The sequence below is a fragment of the Hyaena hyaena genome, unplaced genomic scaffold (genome assembly GCF_003009895.1).
Source record: "Hyaena hyaena isolate Hyena2069 unplaced genomic scaffold, ASM300989v1 scaffold_98, whole genome shotgun sequence".
Lineage (NCBI taxonomy): Eukaryota > Metazoa > Chordata > Mammalia > Carnivora > Hyaenidae > Hyaena > Hyaena hyaena.
The window spans coordinates 2,428,798-2,451,900 of record NW_024080730.1 but is presented as its reverse complement, the minus strand read 5'-3'; the positions used below and the strand labels follow the sequence as shown (position 1 = coordinate 2,451,900).

The following is a 23,103-nucleotide window of genomic DNA, read 5'->3' as shown; positions in this document are numbered from 1 at the left end:
GCTGGTGCGCTGAGCTGACATCTCCCCTATGTCCCCCATCACCTGCCCCGTCAAACACCCCTGCTCCTCCCTACCCACCAGTGGGTATGCCGGCCGCTCCACATCTTCCCACCCTCCATGGCGCCCGCCCCACACGCCTTCCCTCTGCACCACGGATCAGGGAGGCGTCCCCGATGCGCCCGTGGCTCTCCACACCCCGGCTGACCCCGGGAGCATGGCAGGTGCTTGCCAGGTGCCCCTGCAACCCTCTCGGGCTGTGCCGTCAGTGCCCTCCATCCTGCCTCACATCTTACATGAGCTCACCGACACCACCCCTGTGGACACACGCCCTGGTGATCTGAACCCTATAACCTAGAGCAACCGCACAATATGCTTAAAATGAACTCAAAGGGTTTTATGATCACGGAATGCTCAGAAAGCATTCGGGGGACTCGTTCCTGAGCGACACGATTCCTCAGAGACACCGTCATCCCCGGTGCCGTGCCCGGCCACGCATACCTGATCTCCTTGTTGATGGCGTCCAGCTGCTCCTGAAGCATCATGGCCAGCGTCTGCGCGTCGGCCTGCCCGCCAGGGGAGAGCAGAGCAGCCGGACTGAAGAGCGTGTCCCCGTCGTCTTCGCCATCAGACACGTCAACGTCACTCTCGAACGCCTGCGCCACGTTTGCCAGCACGCTGGCTTGCTGCGCTCGCTCCCAGTCCTGCTCGTTCAGAGTCTGCACCTGCGCACAGGGGACCCCGTCTCAGCAAGGGTGGGAAGTGACAGCAGCAATCAGAGGAACTTACAAGACATCTCGCAGGAACTGGACAGTGTTCCAGCAGAAGCCAGAAGAAGCTGGGGACACGCCGTCTTACAAGCCGCTGATGTGTATGCAGGTGGCAGCGTGCAGGGCACCGGTGAGGACGGTGGCCTCCACGGAGACCGCCCTGCAACGCCCACGGCTACCAGGACGCGAGGCGTCCCTGTGACATCACTCCCGTGGTGGGGTGGCCAGATCAGAAACAAACCCAAGTAAAAGAACACGTGGGTGCCAGTCAGTCGCCCCCGGGGGCAGCTACAAAGCCATTGGCTTCTGCCGCCCTGCTTGCTACTGTTCCAGGCAGGGGTGTGCAGCCCCTGGGGCGCCCCCGCCCGCCCTTCCCGAGGAGGTGTGACCGAGCAGGAGGAGCACAGAGGACGCAGGAGCACCCTGCTCCTCTCGGGGCCGCCCTCCCGTGGCAGAGGTGCCCCCACAGCTGGGCCCCGACCCCCTGGCCCGAGGGGGGAGGGCGCACGTGAGCACAGTGCACGCGGACAGGGCATGTGTGCGAGCGGCGGCACTCCTGCCCCCTGCCCGCCCCCCCAGCTCCCGGGACACCCCACCTGTGGGCGCAAACCCTCGCCTTGCTCAGGGACATCATCCGCCCTCTCTCTGGATGATCAACTTCCAACGCTTTCCCTTCTCCCTCCAAAATGACAAGACAGAAACCACAGAGCCTCTGGCCCTGCCTCTTCCCGCTACCACCGCATCTCTGCTCCCAGGCGGAGTTCAAGTTCTCCAGAAAGCTGGCCTTATTTTGTCTACACAGACTCTGGAACTCGGGCGAGAGGCTCCAGCACAGCTGCTCCTGGACTAGGCCACCAGGGTCCTCGCCCCCCACCTTCCCCGAGCACATGTCACTGGGCCCCGCCCCTGCGGCCGCCAGTTCCGCCTCCGCGTCCCGCAGCCACACTGGAAGGGCCGGGCCTCAAGGTGCCTCCCTGGCCCCAATCCTTCTCTCTAGTCGAGGCCTCCTAAGGCCTGGGCTGGAGCTCACCTGACGTGCCCCCTTGGCCCCACCCCTCGGCCCCCGGCCTGTCACCCTCTCTCATGCTCTATGTCCCATCCGTCTGCACCTCTTGCTGGCAGGACCTTGTGATCTATCTGCACGACTACTTCCCTCCTTCCGGTCGTTGCTCAAACGTCACCCTCCTGGTGATACCCCCCTGGCCACCGCCTCCTCCCACAACTGGGCACCCCCAAGTTCCTCTCCCTGCTTATTACAACCTGACACAGTCTGTGCTGGTTTCAAACCATGGCTACGAGCCCTTCGCTGCTCCCATCGACCCTGAGCAGGCTGGCTCCGCGGCTCTCACGAGCAGAATGCGGCAGACGTGAAGGCGTGCAGCTCGCGGGACGATGCAGCCGAGGCTCGGGGCCTCCATCCTGCCTCTCCCCACCCCAGCTCTGGGGAAGCCGCTGCCGCTCCGTGAGGACAGCCAAGCCCGCGGAGGGCCATGTGGCGAGGGCCTGAGGTCTCCCCCCCGCACCAGGCAGGGGAGCCCGCAGCGCACCCTCCAGCCCTGCCCCAGCAGGTAAGACACAACCTCACAGACCCTGAGCCAAGACCCCCCGAAGTTCCTAGAAATGGTGAACTGCCACATGCTCGTTCTAAGCCACTACCCCGTGCAGTGATCTGTCAGGAATCTGTCAGACAGCAACAGGTGACCCACACGCACAGCGCCTGCTGCTTTCCATTCACCGCTGGTCTCTCCTCACTACACTGGGCAGCGCAGGCCCCTCATCCGGCTCTTTATTTTACTTTCTAAAATTTTCTTCTTTTAAGGGGGGGAGAGGCAGAGAGAGAGAATCCCAGGCAGGCTCCACACGTGGTCAGCACAGAGCCCGATGCGGAGCTGCGGGACTCGATCTCAAAAACTGAGCGATCTCAAAAACTGAGCAATCGTGACCTGAGCCGAAATCAGGAGTCGGATGCTTGACCGAGGGGGCCCCCGGGGGCCCCTCATCTAGTTTTTTCAGTCATGCTGCAGCCCTAGGTCTAGGATGGTGTCTGGCCCAAGCCAGATGTTCAATGACCATCACTGCTCAGAATATGCACCAGTATGTAAAGATATACTGAGCAAAACAAAAGTATGGAAGTACTTAAACTTCCAAATATGTTCTTTTACTTAAGAACGAATACACGCATTCATTTACTTCATTAACGTTTCAAAACCGTACTAATCAGCATCATGCTGTGCTCAGCAGGAGGTCCTATCTTATTATTCAACATTTCTACTCTTTAAAGAGAAACAAAAAGAGCCTTAAAAAGTAAATTCTTAGCCAGCAAAAGGAGAATGGGGGAAGGGAAAGAGAAAGCAGCCTCTCTGCAGTTTAGCTCCAGAGCAGCCTCATGGCCAGAGAAAAGGCAGGTGACGCTGGAGTGGGCTGGGGCGGGGGGGGTCCCCACAAGGGCCCATGGGGGACAGGGATCCTTGCCTTGGAAGGCTCGTCTCGCAGGGCGGCCGCACGGCCTTTCTGGGGGCGCCGCAACACCGCGCTGCTGCTGTAGGTGTCCGTGGGGCCGTCCGCCAGGGGGAACCTGAAGTCGGGGACACTGCCCAGGTGCGGTCGGCTGCAAGAGGGGAAAGGCTGTTATCAGAAGAGACGTGAACTGTGTCAGCCGGCCCAGAGCCCCTCAACTTGGAAAACGAGTTCATGGAAAAAGGCCTCCAAGGACTGGCGGGGCCTGCTGACACAGGGTCTCCCTGCCCAGCAGGGGGCGGCCCCGCAGCCGGGACTTGGAGCAGGGCGTGTGCTCCGCCTCAGGACCTGCCCCCAGGCCAGTCGGCCACCTCCTGCTGGACTGGACTGACAGGAAGTGCACCTACATGTCACTCCAGCCAAGGCCCTCAGTGGAAGGCCAGGTGACCCCAGGTGTCCCTCCACCTGCCACCAGGGGGCGCCTCAGGCCCCGATGGCAGGAGCCCTGGGAACCCCAGCTCACAGCTTCCGCGGACAGGAGCTGGCAGCTCACCTCGTGTTTCCAGGTCAAAAGCGTCTCTGGCCTGTGTGCACTTAGACTGACACACCACTGACAACCTTGGCCAGAGAAGTCTCTGGAAGAGGTGACGGAGCCCTGAGCCCCTAGGATGGAGAGCTGAAGTGGGCTGTCGGCTGCTCCCCTCGGCAAGGGCTCTGAGCAGGAAGCGGGCAGCAGGGGTGAAGGAGTGCCCGCAAGCCCACGTGCCCGGCTTCAGCCATGGGTTCACCCGCCACACCTCAACCCTACACGGGAGTCCCGTGGCTCCCTGCTCTCTGGGGAGAGCGGCTGCCTTTGTTTTCAGAAATCCTCAAGGTCTCGGGAGACAGAAACTGCTCATCTGATGCACGCCCGCCAGAGGGGCCTGCGCGGCCCGCAGACGGAGGCAGCACGACAGGCCGTCCCGCGCTGCGCCGCACTCCCGTCTATGTTCTTTGGGAAGCACCATCTCAGAGTTCTGCTCGTTTGTAAGACGTCCAAGTCCGGACAGCCTGCCGGCCACACTCCACACCGTCTTCCCCTCCTCCGGCCCCCACTCCCGGCAGAACCGCTCCCCTGCGCTCAGTGGTGTAGCTTCACCGCCGTGGGGCCAATCGATGGTCTGGGATGGTCCGTGGCTCCTCTGAGGTTCACGAGTGTCCCCCTAACTCTGCCACCCTGTCCTGGGTCCGCCGGCCCCCCACCCCGCATCCAGTCCTATCCCAAAGCTCCCTCCTATCTGCCCTGCCTGCATGTGGGAGTCAGTCCGTCACCTCTCTTTACCTCTGCAACCCGGACCACCTCTCCTTGCTCAAGGAGGGCACACATGCAGACCCGCTGTGAGGCCGTGCCGGCCCTCCACCTTCTCAGTCCCGTCCCCACGGCCCGCCCCTGCTCACAGCGACACAGACCCAGCAGCCTCTCCTGTACCACCACACGGGAAAGCCCTCCGTGACACGGCCTCCAACAGACACCTCCCCCTGCCGGCCGCCTGCCCACTGTCTTTGGACCGCGAAGCCCCCCTTGACCACGGTCGCCCCCTCTGCGGCACGGGAGCACATGGCCCCTCTATCCTTCACGTTGGCCAGCACCCCTCAAGTGGGTGGCGGGCGTGAACTTCTCTGTCATCACAACTGCCCCACGGTGCCACCCTCCAGGTGCCCGCACGGCTCCGCCCCTGCAGAACTCCAGCTTCCGTGGCAGTGGCTTGCACCATGTCCACGTGCTCCGCTGTGCGCTCACTCGGCCTCCTCACACGTACACGTCCCCGAGCCCTTGAGCAGTAACACTCAGGACACTGGCCTCTGCCGCTCCGTGCCCTGGTCCTCCCGTGCACGTCCCTCTCCAGACACACGCTCGCTCCCCCTCCGGGGGCCCCACGGACAGGGAGGGCCTCTCCTCTTTCCTACAAGCAGGCTCGAGGCGGCAGCCACAGGGTACCCTCGACCTTCCCGAGAGCCCGCGCCTGCAGCTGCACAGACCCCTGTGTGGCCCGAGCGGCCCACCTCCCGCACACCAGGGAGGCCGTCAGCGACTCGAGCTGTAGCGGGACTCTCACGTGGGGACTATTTCCTACAAAGAAGCAAAGAAACCTCTCAGTATCTTGGTGACAACTACTGTCAGCAGAACGTAGCTTGCAAGCAGCTGACTCACTCCCACACGGACGACTCACAGCTGTCCCAACGCTTAAAGTGACTACGTGTCATCCTCTTCCAGGGTCTTTTAAAAAATATAGAAAACTGCAAGCACTGTGCTAACCCGTGAATGTCAAGGTGTCCCTCACTATTGTGGCCGTGCAGCCACTCCACGGCGACCCCACCGGCCCTGTGGAAAGGACCACGGCTCCTGGGCACACTGGGTCCCTCTGATCCCCACACCTGTAGCGCCACCCTCAGGACGGCCGCAAACTGACCCACCACAACGCCGACCAATGGCTCCCTACCTCCCACGCCCCCTCCCGCGGCTGCGAGCTCCGCTGGGCCTCTGGGCCTGCTAGGTGTCCGAGCCCGACCTCCAGAATGATGTTTCACTTCTCCCTCTCACCAGCTACTAAGCTACCGGAGCCCTGAGCAGCACTCAGTCACACTGCCCACGTGGCCAGGGGCTCGCTCTCAAAGATGCACGGCAGGTGCTGACGCACAGGTCTGGGAGCTGGTTCATGTCAGAGCCACGGCGAACGGAAGTGCCCCCCCGGCGTCGGCTATCCACCCACGGTGCCAGTGTGTAACCGCGAGCTGCTCAAAGTGGCACAGCCCCCAGCCGCATCTGGAACAGATCTGCGAACTGGGAAATGTCATACCCACGGTGAAGGGTGGTGCCTCTCAGTCTCGTCTGCTCTAATTCAGCCCTCAGCGCTTCCACGTTCAGTAGGAGCCGGTCCTGCAAAGCAGCAGACAACAACGACACGTGCTGCAGGCAAGGTTCACGATTGTTTGCATCAACAGACCCTTAAACGTGGAGCACAAACGTGGTTGCCAGAGGGGAGGAGGGGGGCGGTGGACGAGAGGGGAGGACGGGGATGAGGGCAGAAGCGTCCGGGTGGAAGATAAGGCAGTCACGGGGATGAGGCGCGAGCACAGGGAACATGGCCCGTGACATGGTACGGCCTCTGCGCGGTGATGCGCGGTGACCACGGTTATGGTGACGAGCACAGAGCAACATGAGGAGCTGCTGAAACAATACGCTGTGCCCTTGAAAGTGATACACCACATGGGTTAATGATAATTCAATTAAAAAAGAATGAAAAAGCTACTTGCAGCAAGTGTGCTCACGTGTTGACCAAAAACACCACAACGGGTCAAGGCCGCAGTCACCGGCCCCAAACCCTGGATCCCAAGACCGCGTCCCCAAGAGCCCTCCAGTGACCCCCCGGGTCACGCTAGCTTCCTAGACCCCAGCGGCAGTCAGGTCTCCGTCATGGCAGGTCTTTAGGGGGAAACACCAAGCCACTAGCACTTACCAACGCTGCAGGCGGGAGCAGGACTTTCTGGGCGGTGGGGGAAGCGGCGCTCCTTCGCAGACCCCCCAGCAGCCCAGCCTCACTCCTGCACACGCAGAACCAGCAGGCGAAACCAACAAAGACCTGCGGCCACCCAACAAGCCGCTACGCGCCGCCCGCGGCCCCCAAGCGCCCGAAACGGGGCGGGCCCTGACCGCAGGGGCTGGGACCGAGGCGCTCCGTGGGTCGCAAGGACCGAGCATGAAAACCTCTGTGAGGCAGCCCATTCGTCCCCATGCTGCGTCCATGATACGACCACATTTCGCCTGCATCGGGCTGAATGAAAACGTCACCCGTCTCTCTTTACGACCTTACATGCGGCCACAAGAACCTAGGGATGACATGCCTGTCTCCTGTCACCTTCCTGCTGGGCAGCACTGCACTACGCCCAAGGTTTATGCGCACATTTAGCTTTCAAGTGGGCCCAGAAAGGGCTCAGAATTCTGAACCACATGCTGCTCGGCTCCAACTCCGCCGGACGCAGGTGCAGCGGAGATGCAAGCGAGGGGCCACTCCAGGACAAAGCAGGGGCTGCTGCGGACGGATGGTGAGCCCCAGCGGGCACCCGCTCCTTCCCGGTCTCAGGGGACCTCTGAATGATATCAAGATGAAGTACCTTATCATGCTGTGTTTCTTCTAACTGCTTTTTTGCATTTTCAACTTCTCGTAGTAGAGAGTTCTGAAAAAGACACAGACAGTACTTCAGTGTTGATTCTTAAAGAGGAGTGTGGCTACGCTTCTCTTTAAAGTGACACGGCACTTGGGGTGTCTGGGGGGCTATGTCGGTTAAGCATCCGACTTCGGCTCAGGTCATGATCTCACGGTTCGTGGGTTCAAGCCCCGTGTCGGGCTCTGTGCTGACAGCTCAGAGTCTGGAGCCTGCTTCAGATTCTGTGTCTCCCTCTCTCTCTGACCCTCCCCTGCTCACACTGTCTCTGTCTCTCAGAAATAAAACATTAAAAATAAATAAATAAATAAATAAATAAATAAATAAATAACACGGCACACCACAGAGAAGGAGCGGCCGTACGGCAACACCAGCAGGCAGGGTCCCAGGCCCACAGAGGGGACGCTGCCTTTGAAGCCACAGTACCAGCCATTAGGGACAATTCGTCCGTGTACAGGTTCCTCACGGATCAACTCCTAAAGGTAAGTGTGACGAGCTGCTCGTTTACTGTCATCGGTTAAACTGGTCTGTACTCACTTTCAGGGTCTGTAACTCACCAGTCACTCGGGAACCCGGGCCAAAGTGTCCCACGCACACTTCAAGCCCAAGTTAAGCCGTTCTTACTAAAGCCTGGCCAGGGGACCAAGGGGGTGGTGAGGCAAGGGCCCACAGGGCTGACATCGTGCCCACAACGGGTTTTAGGTGAAGTAAGTGTGCCGGGTCATTAGCAGTGACCACGGGGCCTCCAAGTGCCAATCTTAGGGAAGTCTGGGCTCATCTTCAGGGACACGGGTGGAGCCGGAAAGGGTTTTATCAAGTCCGAATCCAACCGATGCCCCCAGAGCTTCTCTGACACAGATCCCACGATCCTCCTTCGCTCCGGTTACAGCTAAAGTGTTTCCATGATGCCAGCGCAAGAGTCAGGCTTAGCCTTTTTCCAAACCAGATGAAAAGAGAGAAGCAGGAGATGGAACAGGAGAGCCCTTACATAACAGCGCGTTCCTACAGTGTCGTCTTCCTACACAAGGCAGAAAGCAGCTCCCAAGCAAGCACAAGGCCAAGGGCTGCACCCAACACACGTTCCAGCGCGGGGCGGGCCAACAGTGGCCTGCCGACCACGGACAGCCACCGCCTGGTCTGTACACACAGGGTCACGGGCACACGGCCACACCCACTGGTTCTGTGCGGTCTGTGGCTGCTTCTGTGCCAGTCGTTGATGAGAGTGGAGCTATGTGACTCAATAACTCACAGCCAGTAAATGCCCAGAGCACTTACTATGGGGCCTTCACAGACACATAAGACACACCTTCCCTCCAACACACATCAGGCAGGGACAGGACACCGGTCACATAACTCAGGGAGCGGCTGACAGTCTGGACTTCTTCCACCCTCCGCGGTGGCTGCTCCGCAGGGGCACAGTGTGGGCGCCTCCCCTGGGAGGGCAGGGCCCGCGGCAGCCGCCCGTGCTGTCCTACCTTGTCTTCCAGGGCCGCCATTCTCTCTTTAAGGTGAAGCTGAAGCCTCTCGTTGGATTCAGAAAGGAGCTTGTCAACAGTGTCCGATAAACGCTTATTATGTTCCTCGTTCATCTTCTCTCTCTGCCGTGCCTGAAAGACAGGACACGAGCTTCAAGCAACAGTCCGATCACGGGCTCTGACATACCAGCAGCACCGGTGTGACCACACGCATGCTATCCCAGCCACCCCTGCCCAGGGGCGGCCCTCTTCGGCGCGCTGGTGCATCACCACCAGGACAGACTTGGCGGAGCTGCAGGGACAAGCCTTCGAGGGATCGTTCATTAGAAAGTCCCGTTGTGCGTGCGCGGGGCCTCAGGAATGTCCTGAGCTGTTAGCTCTCACAGGGACTCAGGAGGGAGATTTCCATGCAGGAACGAGCATATTTTTAAGGGGATCAGCTTATCCACACACGGGACGAGGAATTTTCCCGTGTGTAAACAGAGGCTGGATTCACAGGGCAAGAAATGAATCAATTTACAAAAGCAAAAGGTAAAAAAAAAACCCACTGTCAGCTCAGAGCCTGGAGCTGCTTCCGATTCTGTGTCTCCCTCTCTCTCTGACCCTCCCCTGATCACGCTGCCTGTCTCTCTCTCAGAAATAAGTAAAACATAAAAAAGAAATTTTTTTTTTAAATTATGACTAACCACCTCAAGTATTTTTCAAACATAACAGCAAAGCTGACAGGTCTGTTTTACAAAACCGTCCACAACTGCATGGTTTACAAAGCCTGTTTCTGTGCCATATCCGCACGGACACAAAGCAGCAGCAGCAAGAACAGGCTGGCAGTGCTCGGGGCTCCTCCAGGCAGGGCGCAGGGGGCCGGGGGTGGGGTGACCCGTGCCCTCCAGCCAGGCCGCCCAGGTAGGAGGAGCCCAGAGGGCACAGGACTCAGGCCCCTGAGCTCGGGCTTCGTCGTCTGCAGGACACTCGTGCCGGCACTCTTTCCTTGGGAGGAGTGACCAGAAAGCACAGACGACCACACCTGACACACCGCCGCTGCCGTCACTCGGAAAAGACCCTGGCCACCCCCAAGAGGGGATCAGCACCCCATGGTTTTAAAGCAAAACAGCTTAAAAGTTTCCTTGGAATGGCCTCAGTTATAAAAGAATCCCCATCTCTACACCTGTCCTTGCAAACTACAATCTAGCCCTGAGAGCAATGAAATGCATCTCTAAGTAGGTAGGGTCGAATTCTTGGCCCCAGAGGCTTTCTGTCTCAAGTCGTAATTCAGGATTCAGGGACAGAGGTCAGGCCCGTGACCTGATTTCCAGACCTCAACATCACATCCTAAGCAAGCAGACTGCCCCTCTGGGACGTGCCTCACCCCAGGCCAGCACCTCCGGTTTGGCCGAGGGGCCTCTGAGGTCCTGAGTGCACCAGGAGCAGCTATGGATGAGCCGGTGGGCACAGCGCACTGGGGGGCAGGGGGGGCTCCAGCTGCCGTGACCCTGCCCATGGGGCCCCAGCGCCCACAGAACACCGTCCGTGTGCCAGCACACTCACCAGCTGATAACTGGCACACGAGAGCACTGTACCCGGTGGTGCGGAGAAGGGGTCCGGCGTCCCCGCGGGGAGGAGTGGGAAACGAGGCCCCGCGCCCCCCACCCCGGCCAGAGCCCCGTCCTCCAGCACCACCAGGCGCGCGGCCGCTCGGAGGGACACGTACCCGCTGCAGCTCCTGGTTCTTGTCCTCCAGCTGGGCCTCCATCTGGCGCAGCCTCTCCTCGATGTTGCCATGTCTCTCCTCGGCCTGTGGGCGACGGCGGGGGGGTCAGCCAGGCCGGCGGCCCCGCAAGTCACCCTGTGCACACGCATCATGTGCCACGAGCGGCCCCCACCTGCTCACACGTCCTGCCAGCCTCACGGGGGCCAGTGGGAAGCGGCAGGCCTCCCCGCGCTGGCGACCCGGGCCCGGCAACGTGCTCGTCCCCACCCCGGGGTCCCGGATCCGCGATGCCGCCTCCCCGCCCCCGCGGACGCCCGGGGTCAGCCGGCACAGACAGCAGGAAGTAGCAGGTGGGAGAGAGCAATGCTCGCGTGCTACCTTCCTAAGCTGGGAAGTGAGTTCCAACAGTCTAGCTTCCTTAGCAGCAGAGTGTCCAGAAGACAAAGGGTCGGACTACGAGGCCGACCAGAGACAGGAGAGAGGAGGACAGGGGAGAAAAGAAACGGAGACTTTACACGCAGATCACAGAGGCGAGGGCAGGCTCTGCTGCGGCTGTCGGTCTGCGGGCACCGACCCGACGTCAACCCTGAGCGTCAGCATCCCGTCCTGCCCCCTCCCGGCGGGGCCCCCGCAGCCGGTGGGACAGAAGCGCTGAGGCCCCAGGAGGCCAGCCTGTCCGCGCGGTAACATGCTCCCCCGTCCCGCGTGGGCCGCTCGATCCCAGCACTGACCACGTCATGTTGGGAAACCACCCTCCACCCACCGGCTCCCCCGCGGGACTGGGTCCTGCACGTGCGGCGCCCGTATTTGCTGAACTAGTGAATGAATCACTCGGAAATCTCATCACGGGGGCGCCTGGGGGGGCTCGGTCAGTCTGGCGTCTGACCCCTGGTTTCAGCGCAGGTCACGATCTCATGCCCCGCGCCAGGCTGACCGCGTGGAGCCTGCCTGAGATTCTCTCTCTCCCTCTCTCTATGCCCCTCCGCCGTTCCCGCACGTGTGCACGTTCTCTATCTCAAAATAAATGAATGTTTAAAAAAGTTTTTAAATATAAAACTACAATTTTATTTTGATTATTTTAAAGGAAAACAGATTTTTCTTATTTCCGAGAAAAATTCTATCCTTTTGTTTTGTAATCTCTACACCCAACGTGGGGCTCAAACTCAGAACCCTGAGATCAAGAGTCTCAGTCTCCACGGACAGGACCCCAGGCGCCTCTGGCCTGCTCTTATCCACAGCTGCGGTCTTGAGCTCTGAGCTGCTGCCTTAACTCTGAGAAGCAGTGAATCTCAGATCAAGCACACTGGAAACGGCACACATTTGACAAAACTGGAGCTAACAGAAACAGGGACGATGCCTGACTTCTGGAAAGCATTCCAATCTCGGACAAAGCTGCACAAAAACAGATCTGAGCTGTTTCATAGCTTGTGGTGCGCCGACATCAAGAACAGCGATAGACAAGGGACACGCGCGAACCACCGTGGAAATCCCGATCCCGCCACAGGACCCAGAAGCAAAGGCAGGCCCCACCTTGGAGAGGGCCGCCACCCGCTGGGCCAGCTCGGCCTCCACCTCGGGCAGCGTCTCGGCCTTCCTCAGGGTCTGCTGCAGCTTCTGCTCCGCCAACTCTAGGCGCTCTTGTAACTGGCGGTTTTTATCCTCTGTCTAGGAAGTGAAGGCAAAGCATTAAAATGTAGCGAGTTTTCTGTTTCTATTTTTAATAAAATGAAACAAAGTCTACACCTAGAGATCTATTAAGTTAGTTCTGATACAAGCCAACTGTTTTGGTAACTGCCTCGGAGTAAAATTCTTCTTGCTGCAAGGAACCCCACTTCCTTAGGCCTGGTTTCAATGCGCAAAACACCTCTTGCCAGAGTATTTGTTCTCATTCAGTGTCTTCAAAGGAGTCTTCAAAAGGACAAGGCTCCCGTACGTTAAAGAAAACCCATTCGGTAGAAGCTTGTTCGTTCTTCCTGACAAGTTCAGGAAAGAGGGTTCAGGCCTGACCCTTCTTAAAAATTACCAGACTCGTGGTCTGAGGGCTCACTCCTTAGGCCAGACCGCCCCGGGCACGGCAGCCAGCGCAGAGCTCCAGAGACGATGCCTACTGCCAGGGCAGTGATTTTTCTAAGTGTGTGACTGTTCTTTAGAAAAACCCCTCTCACTCTTGAAAAAAAATTTAATGTGAAAAATTTAGACAAGAGATTTTTTTTTTTTTAAGTGATTTTAGGGGCACCTGGATGGCTCAGTAGGTTAAACGTCCAACTTTGGCTCAGGTCATGATCTCACAGTTTGTGGGTTTGAGCCCCGCGTCGGGCTCTGTGCTGACAGCTCAGAGCCTGGAGCCTGTTTCAATTCTGTGTCCCCCTCTCCCTCTCTGCCCTCTTCCGTCCCCACCCCCCCTCCCCTGGCTTGTGCGCGCTCACTCGCATGCTCTCTCTCACTCACTCTCTCTCTCTCAAATATAAATAAACAAAAAATTTTAAAAATCATGTATAATTTGAGGATCCTGTGAGGTTAACATCTGTTTATACACGGCCTCCTTCCTTCTTCTGTGTGCATACAGCTCTGTGTGTATATACAGACCACATATCATGCTTTAAAACTCTCAGAAAATAAATCCCATGCTGTATGTAGAATTTCGGGATCTGTCTCCTACATTCATTATTTGGAACATCTCACGTGCTCTTAAACAGCATTCCTCAACGTAGTTTTTAATGGCTTCCTTGTATTTTACTTTCATTGTATTCTGGCCCCCCTGACACACTCTAGAAACACAGCAGACAAACACACTGTGTTTCCAAGAAGCTGGACTTGGTCTGTGTGTCTAACCCGGATGAGCAGAGATGACCGAGGAAGAGACGTGCAGCCTCTCAGAACTTGGAGACGCACATCCTGACGCCAGACTGCTTCTGCGCCCACCCTTCCTCCCGGATCCCAGGCACTAAGAAAAGTGGTCAGCAGCCTGCAGGCTCCTGGCCACTCCCTGCTCCTCTGGGCAAAGTGCTAACAGGCAAAAGATAAACACGCAGTTAAAACAAGACAGGGAGGGGTGCCTGGGTGGCTTAGTCGGTTAAGCGTCCGACTTTCACTCAGGTCGATCTCGCGGTTCGTGGGTTCGAGCCCCGCGTCGGGCTCTGTGCTGACTGCCAGCTCAGAGCCTGGAGCCTGTTTCAGTCTGTGACTCCCTCTCTCTCTGACCCTCCCCTGCTCACGCTGTCTCTCTCTCTCCTAGAAATAAATAAAACATAAAAAAAAAAATAAAAAATAAAACAAGACAGGGAGAGAATCAAGGCGAGTAGCTCCTTATGATGGTGACATAAAATCCTAAATCATTAAAACTTGTAAGCTGAAGCAACCCCCGCTTTTGAACACGATATTCTAAGATCCTAAAAACTTTACGTTGAGACTTGATTTCCAACATGAAAGTCACAGGAAAAAGGTCTTTAACTTCACTAGTAATTAATAAAAGTCGAATGAAGTTCAATGAGATGAGCTACCTGTCGATGCATAGAGTCTTTATTTGCGATCTCGTTTTCAAGTTTATCGTTGAGGTCGTGCACCGAGGTGGCTTCACGCTGTGCCGCGAGGTAGCGCTTCTCAAGGGTAGTGATCCTCTCTTCCATGTCTTCCTTCTGGGCCATGGCCTATAGCACATATTTCAGAGGCAAAACAAGTAAAGAATTACTGTATGACCCAGGCAGATACTCCAGGCACAAATTTGGACTAAATCCTAATTTCCAAATCAAATATAAAACTAGCATCCTCAGGGCACCCGGGTGGCTCAGCCAGTAACTCTGGCTCAGGTCATGGTCTCACAGTTTGTGAGGTCGGGCCCCGGGTTGGGCTCTGCGCTGACAGTGCGGAGCCTGCTTGGGATTCTGGCCACTCGGTTTACCAAGCTTATTCTTTCTGACGTGTTACAAGAGAAACATACAATAAAATCTGCCGGAAGTCACAACGCCTGTTGCCTCCCGACACAAGGGAGCTTTCCACGGAACAAGGACTGGACACCGTGAGACACAACCACCGTCCTCCCGGGTAAGAGCCAGATGAAATATCATCCCATTCCCACAAAGTTAAAGCAGTAGTGTTAACAAATGGAAATAAAATTCAAACTTCCATGTAATGGGAAGTAACCTTCTGAAGCCTAGTCCTGTAACAAAACTGTGTCACAGGGTACCTAACACTGAAAACGGAACCAGAGCTGTCTGCCCGGCCTCTCCCGCTCCCACCCTAAAGATTAATCTTCTGCCCCTCCCTGTTTACTACGGAATTTATGTCAGCAGCCTTAATAGTAAAAGTGATGAATCTTAACAAACACATTTCCAGGGGCGCGTGGGCGGCTCAAGCAGTAAAGCGTCCAACTTCGGCTCAGGTCACAATATCATGGCTTGTGAGTTTGAGCCCCATGTCGGACTCTGTGCTGACAGCTTAGAGCCTGGAGTCTGCTTTGGATTCTGTGTCCCTCTCGCTCTACCCCTCCCCCACTCATGCTGTGTGTCTCTCTCTCTCTCTTAAGAATAAAAACAAAAAAAACGAATTTCCAAATTCTCTGCATATTAAACTCTGCTGCAGAGTCTCCTCCCTTCCTTGCCAAAGAATAATTTAACTAAGTAGGTTTTATCGTTTCTGCAAATATTTTTGCTTTAAATTCTTACATGACCTCACCCACAGTAAGCTACTGAACAGAGAGCGCACCTGTACACACACACTCAGGCTCGGAGAGGGTCCTCCTGAGGGGGCGGGGCGGGGGGGTGGGGGGGAGACTGTCCACAGAGGGCAGCTCACGGTGACAGGAGGAGGCGCAGGGAGGCCGTCCCACCCTTACCTGTTTCTGAGACAACAATCAGATTCCCAGAAACGACCACCTCGAGCGCGGTGTGGGACAAGCTCAGACAGCCCACACCCCGCACCCGAGGGCGCTACCCGCCGGCCCGGCCCCGGCAGGGGGGAGCCGAGGGAGGGGAGACCCCACCCCGCAGACGAGGAGGCAGCCGGCCCCAGGCCTGGAGCACCGTTCTGTTCCGCTGCCACTTCTACAAAACTCCAAAGGTTCAAACTCCACAAGAGAGAAAGGACGCACCGGGTGCCGACCAAACCCAGCACCCCGACCAAACCCAGCACCCCACGCTCGGCTGGACGACGGCGTGGCCCTTCCTACCGCCACTCACTTCACGGACATCTCGCTGCAACTTCGTGTTCGCTTCTTCCGACTTGATGAGGTCCTTCCTCGCGGTGTCCAGGTCCTCCTCCAGCTCCGCCACGTGACTGGACAGGGCAGCCAGGCGCTCCTTCATCTGGCTCTGCTCTTTTGACTGCTTATCTATGATTTCCTGGAGCTCGATGACCTTGGCAAGGTCCTCCTCGTGGCTTAGAGAGCCGTCCGAAGATCTCTGGGGGGTGGGGGGGGAGCATCCTTCAATAGCCTGGTCTGGTGAGCTAGGAAACAGGGCACTTGCGGGAAATGGGGCAAGTCCCGCGATCTATGAGCACGAGGGCGCCACGCACCTCAGCAGCGGCTCTCCGCACAGTCCTGCACAAGGCCCCACGTCTACGGGCAGAGGGACCGGGGAAGAGACAGAGAGAAAGCCTAAGGACTTGCCTTTCCATTCGTGCTCGGCGTAGTTTCCTGTTCGTGGTTTATGTCAAGCACTCCGTCTGTTAGTGTTTTTTTCTGATTATTCTGTTCTTTAAGAATCATTAGCTAAAACCAGAGAATTCAACAGAAAGGTGAGGAAATAAGTAAAGATGGAGAAACTCCTCCCTGAAAGACACAGCTGCAAACTGTGAGCACAGTACGGGGACGTAAGTGGTGACGTTCTCCAGCTGGAAGAAAATGAGTTACTAAAAACCAACTGTGTGGGGCGCCTGGGTGGCTTAGTCGGTTAAGCGTCCGACTTTCGCTTAGGGCATGATCTCGCGGTTCGTGGGTTCAGAGCCCTGCATCGGGCTCTGTGCTGACTACCAGCTCAGAGCCTGGAGCCTGTTTCGGAGTCTGTGTCTCCCTCTCTCTCTCTGACCCTCCCCTGCTCATGCTTTCTCTCTCTCTCTCCTAGAAATAAATAAAAATATTAAAAAATAAATAAATAAAAAAATAAAAACCGACTGTGTCATGGGCTGCACGCTGAGAGTGCGGGGCGCCGGCCATCGCTCACCGGTCAGGGAGGTAAGCAACATGTGCCAGCCCCACTGCTCTGCTTCATACATTTTTTAAAAACAAGGGAAAAAAATGAAACCCCCTCAAATAAACCCCGTTGTGGTGTCTCGAGCTTACCTCCTTGTGTGTGGCCCCTAATTCTTCTTCTAACAAACTACACCTCTCGAGTGCTACTCGTAGCCGCTCTCTCACCTAGAAACAAAGGGACTGAGTCTGTACGTGTCTGTGTTTAATTACCCCTTAGCGTACAGTTACCCAAAGGTCCCCTTAGCCTCAGATAACAGGACAGGATGCCGTTAATGTCTTTCACAGATGCTAATGTTAATAAGCTTGCCTGTTAACGGCTTTAAATTTTACACCTGAGAGAAGTCTTCCCCTAAATAAATTACATTACTCCATTCGGAACAGCGAGTCGATACACAGCGCACGCCCGCCAACCACTAACCACTACAAGTTAACCTTACAGAACTGTCTTCTCACAAGAACTCAAGAAGCTTAAAAGGAAACTCCAGTCACACACACAGGCGCCGTATGCCTGATAACACACAGCGCATGCGCAGATCGGGAGCAGCCGTGGCCGCGGGCACCTTTTCATCCAGAGCTTTGTGGTGCTCGAACAAGGACTTCAGGGCCTTGAGCACCTCCACCTCGCTGGACACGCCGGCGGGGGACTGCGCCTGCCGCTTCACCACCGTCATGCGCAGAGACCTCTCGTGCCTGGACACGAGGCACTCCAAGTGCTCCAGAAGCAGCTGGCGGGAGAGGCCGGGGGGAAAGCGGGTTGAAAGAGCACGTTCAATTTCGGGCCTCAATGCAACCAAATCCTAAACCAAGTCTGAATCCCTTCAACTCAGTCTCAAATCCGAGAGCCGCCCCCTCGAACGTGTTAAAGTAGTGTTAATTCTCATCACGGATCACACAAGGTCTGAGAACAATGCACTCATGGGTCCCGGCAGCTCCACGGGGACACGTGGACGAGGCGAGTGCCCCGTGTCCCGAGTCGAGAGACGGCGGCAGTGCACCTACTGACCCTGGTGTTGTTCCTCTCCGCCTTCAGCTCGGCGATCTCCTCCTCCCTCTCCAGGAGCTGCTCCCTGCAGACATTGAGCTCCTTCGTAAGCGCCGCAAACTCCTGGAGGCAGGGAGGGGACAAAAGCGGAGGGAGACGGGGGTCTTTAGCCACAGCGCATCAGGCCTCCATGGCCCTCCCTAGCCAGCCCACCCACCACCCCTGAGCCCCAGCGCGTGCACAAGCCCCCTCCTCACAACCCACACGAGTCCCAGGGATTTTCCTAGGGCCCAACACGCAAGGGGACAGGTGCCTTGCAGATACGTGACACGGAAACAGCTGGGGCGGGAACCAGCTAGGAAGGCTGCTCCCTGTCCCCAGCTGCTGGCCCCGTGTGGAAGGCAGGGCTGGGGAGTGGCTGCTGGGAAGGGCTGACGGGTCCCAAAAGCTGGTCTAGTAGCTGGAAGAAGCGGCCCCATTAAACTCAACCACACGAAAAGGACTTTCCAAAAATGCTGCTCAGCCTCTTGAAGAAAGGGAGAGTTTAAGACTTATTTCTTTAGTGAAGCAGAAAGCTTTCTGGATGAAGTGTCGCTGAGGAGAGCGAGGCCGGGCCCCCACCCCACGTGGGTTGCTCTCCCGGTGATGCTGAGTGCTCCCGCCGGGACACAGTGAAGAGGTGGCTTGAAGGAGGTGGACACATGTTCTCCTGTCAGTCAAGCGCAGAGCCCAATGTGGGGCTCGAACTGCGAACCATGAGACCGTGGCCTGAGCCCAAACCGACAGTCGGATGCTTCACCCCGAGCCAGCAGGAGCCCAGAGTTTTGAAGGAAAAGGAGAGAATAAAGGTTCACATAACAACCTGACATTCAAAACACAGAAAGTAGTTGATTTAGGCAATTCTAGAAAGTCAATTTACAAACAGGTGACATACTTCAAGTGCATACCTAAATTAACCCTTTGCCATGCAAGGGGAACTTTACCACAGAACTGACCACATTCCTTGCAATCCGACTTTACAAGGTTCACCCACAGAAGCCTGTCTGAGCCGTGATGTAGAACTATGCAGGCCCACTTCTACGTGGGGTGGGTGTTTTTTTTTTTAAAATACACTGGAAAATTTTCTGGAGATGTGCGACAATCTGGGAAGACTGGCAGATGAACTGAGTAGCCTAGAAATGCCTGAAAGTTTAAGAAAAACATAGGCCATGAAAATAAGAAATCTAGGCAGATACTAGGCTATTTTATCATCTACTACTGAAAACATCCACAAATCTACTATAAAGAGGTAAAACTGATCAAAACTCATGCACATAAACAGACGGTACGCGGTGCCATTTGTGGTCAAGAGAAACGGAAAGAAACGTGAAGACACAGTACGAAGTCCTGACCGCATAAAATCAGCCGTAGCAGACGCAGTCCTGGGCGGGGGGTCACTGTGGGCCACCTCCTGCTGCTACCGCGCTCACCTCAAGTGCTGCAACAGTCCGCTAATCACCCCGCAGTGGGCAGGTCCTTTCCCTGGTAAATCGCGCGTCACAGTAAAAGTGATTCTCCGGGCTCCTGCGCAGTTCTCAGTACGTTGAGCACAACACCGTAAACCCACATTACACCCCGGGACCGTTACAAAGTACCCCTGGTGATACGGGGAGAAGACTCGTGGCAGGACAAGGAAAGGCCGAGCCGCCTGACGCGCACTGAGGCCTGCGGCTGCCAGCCGGCCAGTGCGAGGACCGTGGAGGGACAAAGAAGGAAATCCACGCAGCTGTCGTGGCAGCCACACCGGCAGACGCAAACACCTTGTGCTTTTGGTGAAACGCCTTTTCGTCTCGTGTGGAAGACGTGGCATCTCCGTGGACACAGGACTGCTGTGAGACACACACCTACACACTTGACTCAACCTTCAGGGAAAGTGAGGTCTTGCATCACAGCTTAAGGCAAAAGGAAGGAAAGGATCGAAAGCTGGGACATTTCAATGCTGGCACAGGATGGATGGCTTGGTGATTTTAGAAAGGGGTCTGGCTTTAAAAACTGCCAAGATGATAGCAGAAGCAGCTGCCACCACCAAGAGGAAGGACACGATTTCCCAGACACCACAGAGAAGGACACCACGGAGAAGATCACTAAGAAGCAGGAATGAGTGTACACTGCACCTCAGCCATACTCAGACACAGAAAGAAACAAAAAAAGAAAATCGCTTGAGGAGTCGATGTCTGCCTGCACGGGTTTCTGATGTAGATGCAAGTGGCCTATGCGGGACAATGCCACAGAGGACATTTATTCGTGAGGAAGAGGAGTGAGCACCGAGATGTAAGCCAGGAAGGGGTGAAGCAGCTTGCGCCCATGCACACGCAGTCGGGGGTGTGGTCAGGGAGGCCCTAATCTATGACGCTCACCCCAGGGCCCTGAAGGCAAGAAGCACCAGAACTCTTTCTCTGGACTAGTTCCATCGAGGCTCTGTCCCTCGATTCGGGAGTTCCCTGACAGCAAGGCACTGTCCTTCAAGTTCTCCTGATCCTGGACGACGTCCTGGCCACCCAGAGCCCCATCAGTCGGCACCGAACTTGCCGTGGCGGCCCACTTGCCCTGGAGCACAGCGGCTCTAATTCAGTGAAAGGATCGGGGGCCATGAGGACCCATCAGGCTCGTTAGGCACGCGCTTTATGAAAAGGACAGTCAATGCTACGACAGAGAACCACCACAGAAGGACACTGTGGAGTCTGGAAGATGCCACGGACATTACAGAAAACTCCGTGGAAACCATCAAGCCCAACACAAGAAATACACCCCTGCTGGAGAAACTGTCTAAATGTAGGGGCGCCTGGGTGGCTTAGTCGGTTAAGCGTCTGACTTTCGCTTAGGTCATGATCTCGTGGTTCATAGGTTCGAGCCCCGCGTCGGGCTCTGTGCTGACTGCCGGCTCAGAGCCTGGAGCCTGTTTCAGAGTCGGTGTCTCCCTCTCTCTCTGACCCTCCCCTGCTCACACTGTCTCTCTCTCTCTCCTAGAAATAAATAAAAATAAAAAAATAAAAAAATAAAAAAATAAATAAATGTTGTGCAGGACTTCGCGGGACCAGCGACACAGACAATCCGGGACGTCGTGAACGAGATCGTGGATACGAGGGACGAAGGGACGGGGGATGTGGACCCTGGAGAAGGTCAAGGGCTCAGGGCACAACCCTGAGGAGGTCACAGAAGACGGCAGCATGGAGGAGAGCCGGCGCAGCAGCTGGGGGGCGAGGAGGGAGCGCATGGAAAGCGCGCTGCGAGCAGGAGCGCTGCGGCAGAGTCCCGGCTCCTTTCCCCACACGAGCCCTTCCGTGGCATGGGCGCGGGGACCAGAGCCAACCGTCTGCAGGGACCTTGCAGGGAAACGGAAAGGCACAGAGGGGAGACAGAAATGCACTTCTGGAAAGCTGTACCGAGGGTGCCCGCCCCCAAGCAGGTGGGCAGATGAGGACCTTCGTGAGGACCCGCCTCCACTCACCAGACAGCAAATGATCACCACGCGCCCAGTAAATAACCTCGCCTGCCGTGCACGCGTCTGCATGTGAAAATGGAGCGAGAGCACGGCAAGGCCGCACACGTGTGTCACCATCACCTAGGCGTTCGTCAGGAAGAACACCGTGTGCGAGAGGTGTGTGTAGGTGGGCACCTATCCTCACATGGGCACGAGGGACTGAGATGTGACATAAAATGAGTAATGTGTTGTCTCACAACTTTGCTTTCGGAGAATTACATGACCTTACGGCGTGTGTCCCCACCCCCCGCCCTGCCCCCGGAGAGAATGCCTCTCAGTCCATCTCAGGCGGTTTTATGATGTAACACGGTGCCCAAGCCTGTGACACTGCAGGCTAGAAACGCTGTGTCACAATCCACTCGCCAGCAGACTGCAGGCCGTGAGGAGCCGTCGTAAGGACCACGCCCAGCTATCGGGGAGCACTCACACCGGCACAGACTCGCTGTCAACTCATGAGCTGTCATACCTGGAAATAAACACGAACCTTCCGCATTCTTCTCATTTCTGACGCCTCATGCTGGTGATATACATAGCGCCTGCAGTGCCCTGTGTCGCGGAAGACCGCACTGACGCAGGTTCTGATGGATGTTCACCGAGAAAGCAGATAATAAGCCGTATTCGTACAGCACGGCGCTCTGATCTACCCTCCCTATAACTGAGCGCCCTCTCTCTCGCTTACTTCACTCTGAGAACACAGTTCACGACACGTACGACATACAATATAAGCGCTAATGGACTGTTCCTGTTACTAGTAACGTTTCTCATCAACAGGAGGGTATTAGTAGTTGTTTGCAGGGAGTCAAAAGGTATACGTGGGTTTTTGATCATGGGCAGGGCAGCACCCCGAACTATGAGCTATTGGTCATTTTATCGAGTTCATCTTCTAACCAGTGTCGTCTTCCAGTGGCCACAGCTCTGGGTGGTCAGCTTCCAGCTTCCCTGCAAGAGAAACCCACAGGCCTGCTCCCCCAGAACGCCTAGGGGAGGACAACACCCCAACTATGCAGCCCCCAAAGCATCCAAAGGCACACAACAAACGAAGAAACATCTATTCTTTAAAAATCTATGAAGATTCAGTAAGGAAGATGAGTCTGCAGAATGTGAACCCTAACACACACCCCCATCTCCCACTTCCTCCCGGCTCTGGGGGTGAGGATTCCACTGCAGAGGCTGCAGCCAAGAGCAGGGGAATCACTGCCCCTGCCCCCCCTACCCCTGCCCCGAACGGGGGCCTGGGGCTCCCTCTCCTCCCCCCACACCCAGAACAAGAGTGCGGGGCCCCGTCATCTCCCCCCCCACACCCGGAACAAGAGTGCAGGGCTCCGTCATCCCCCCCCATACCCAGAAGAAGAGTGCGGGGCTCCGTCATCCCCCCCTACACCCAGAAGAGTGCAGGGATCTGTCATCTACCCCACACCCGGAACAAGAGTGCGGGGCTCCATCATCTCCCCGCCCCCACCCGGAACAAGAGTGTGGGGCGCCGTCATCTCCCCTCCACACACCCGGAACAAGAGTGCGGGGCCCCGTCATCTCCCCCCATACCCAGAAAAAGAGTGCGGGGCTCCGTCATCCCCCCCTACACCCAGAAGAGTGCAGGGCTCTGTCATCTCCCCCCACACCCGGAACAAGAGTGCAGGGCTCCATCATCTCCCCGCCCCCACCCGGAACAAGAGTGCGGGGTGCCGTCATCTCCCCTCCACACACCCGGAACAAGAGTGCGGGGCTCCGTCATCCCCCCCCATACCCAGAAGAAGAGTGCAGGGCTCTGTCATCTCCCCCCACACCCGGAACAAGAGTGCGGGGC

At 56.7% G+C, this 23,103-nt stretch overlaps 1 protein-coding gene across 2 annotated transcripts in view; it reads right to left on the bottom strand.

Moving 5' to 3' along the window:
* PPFIA1 (PTPRF interacting protein alpha 1) overlaps positions 1–23,103 on the bottom strand; it is a 90,653-nt gene that overhangs the window by 34,485 nt on the left and 33,065 nt on the right. For both annotated transcript variants that reach the window (XM_039235388.1, XM_039235389.1), the window contains exons 3-15: positions 17,801–17,902; positions 17,358–17,522; positions 16,888–16,962; positions 16,216–16,317; positions 15,785–16,006; positions 14,111–14,257; positions 12,141–12,275; positions 10,611–10,694; positions 8,903–9,034; positions 7,377–7,439; positions 6,062–6,141; positions 3,240–3,375; positions 499–722 (exon numbers count right to left, since the gene is read on the bottom strand). In XM_039235388.1, the coding sequence (XP_039091319.1) occupies positions 499–722; positions 3,240–3,375; positions 6,062–6,141; positions 7,377–7,439; positions 8,903–9,034; positions 10,611–10,694; positions 12,141–12,275; positions 14,111–14,257; positions 15,785–16,006; positions 16,216–16,317; positions 16,888–16,962; positions 17,358–17,522; positions 17,801–17,902 (1,667 nt within the window). The remainder of the gene's footprint in view (positions 1–498; positions 723–3,239; positions 3,376–6,061; positions 6,142–7,376; positions 7,440–8,902; positions 9,035–10,610; positions 10,695–12,140; positions 12,276–14,110; positions 14,258–15,784; positions 16,007–16,215; positions 16,318–16,887; positions 16,963–17,357; positions 17,523–17,800; positions 17,903–23,103) is intronic.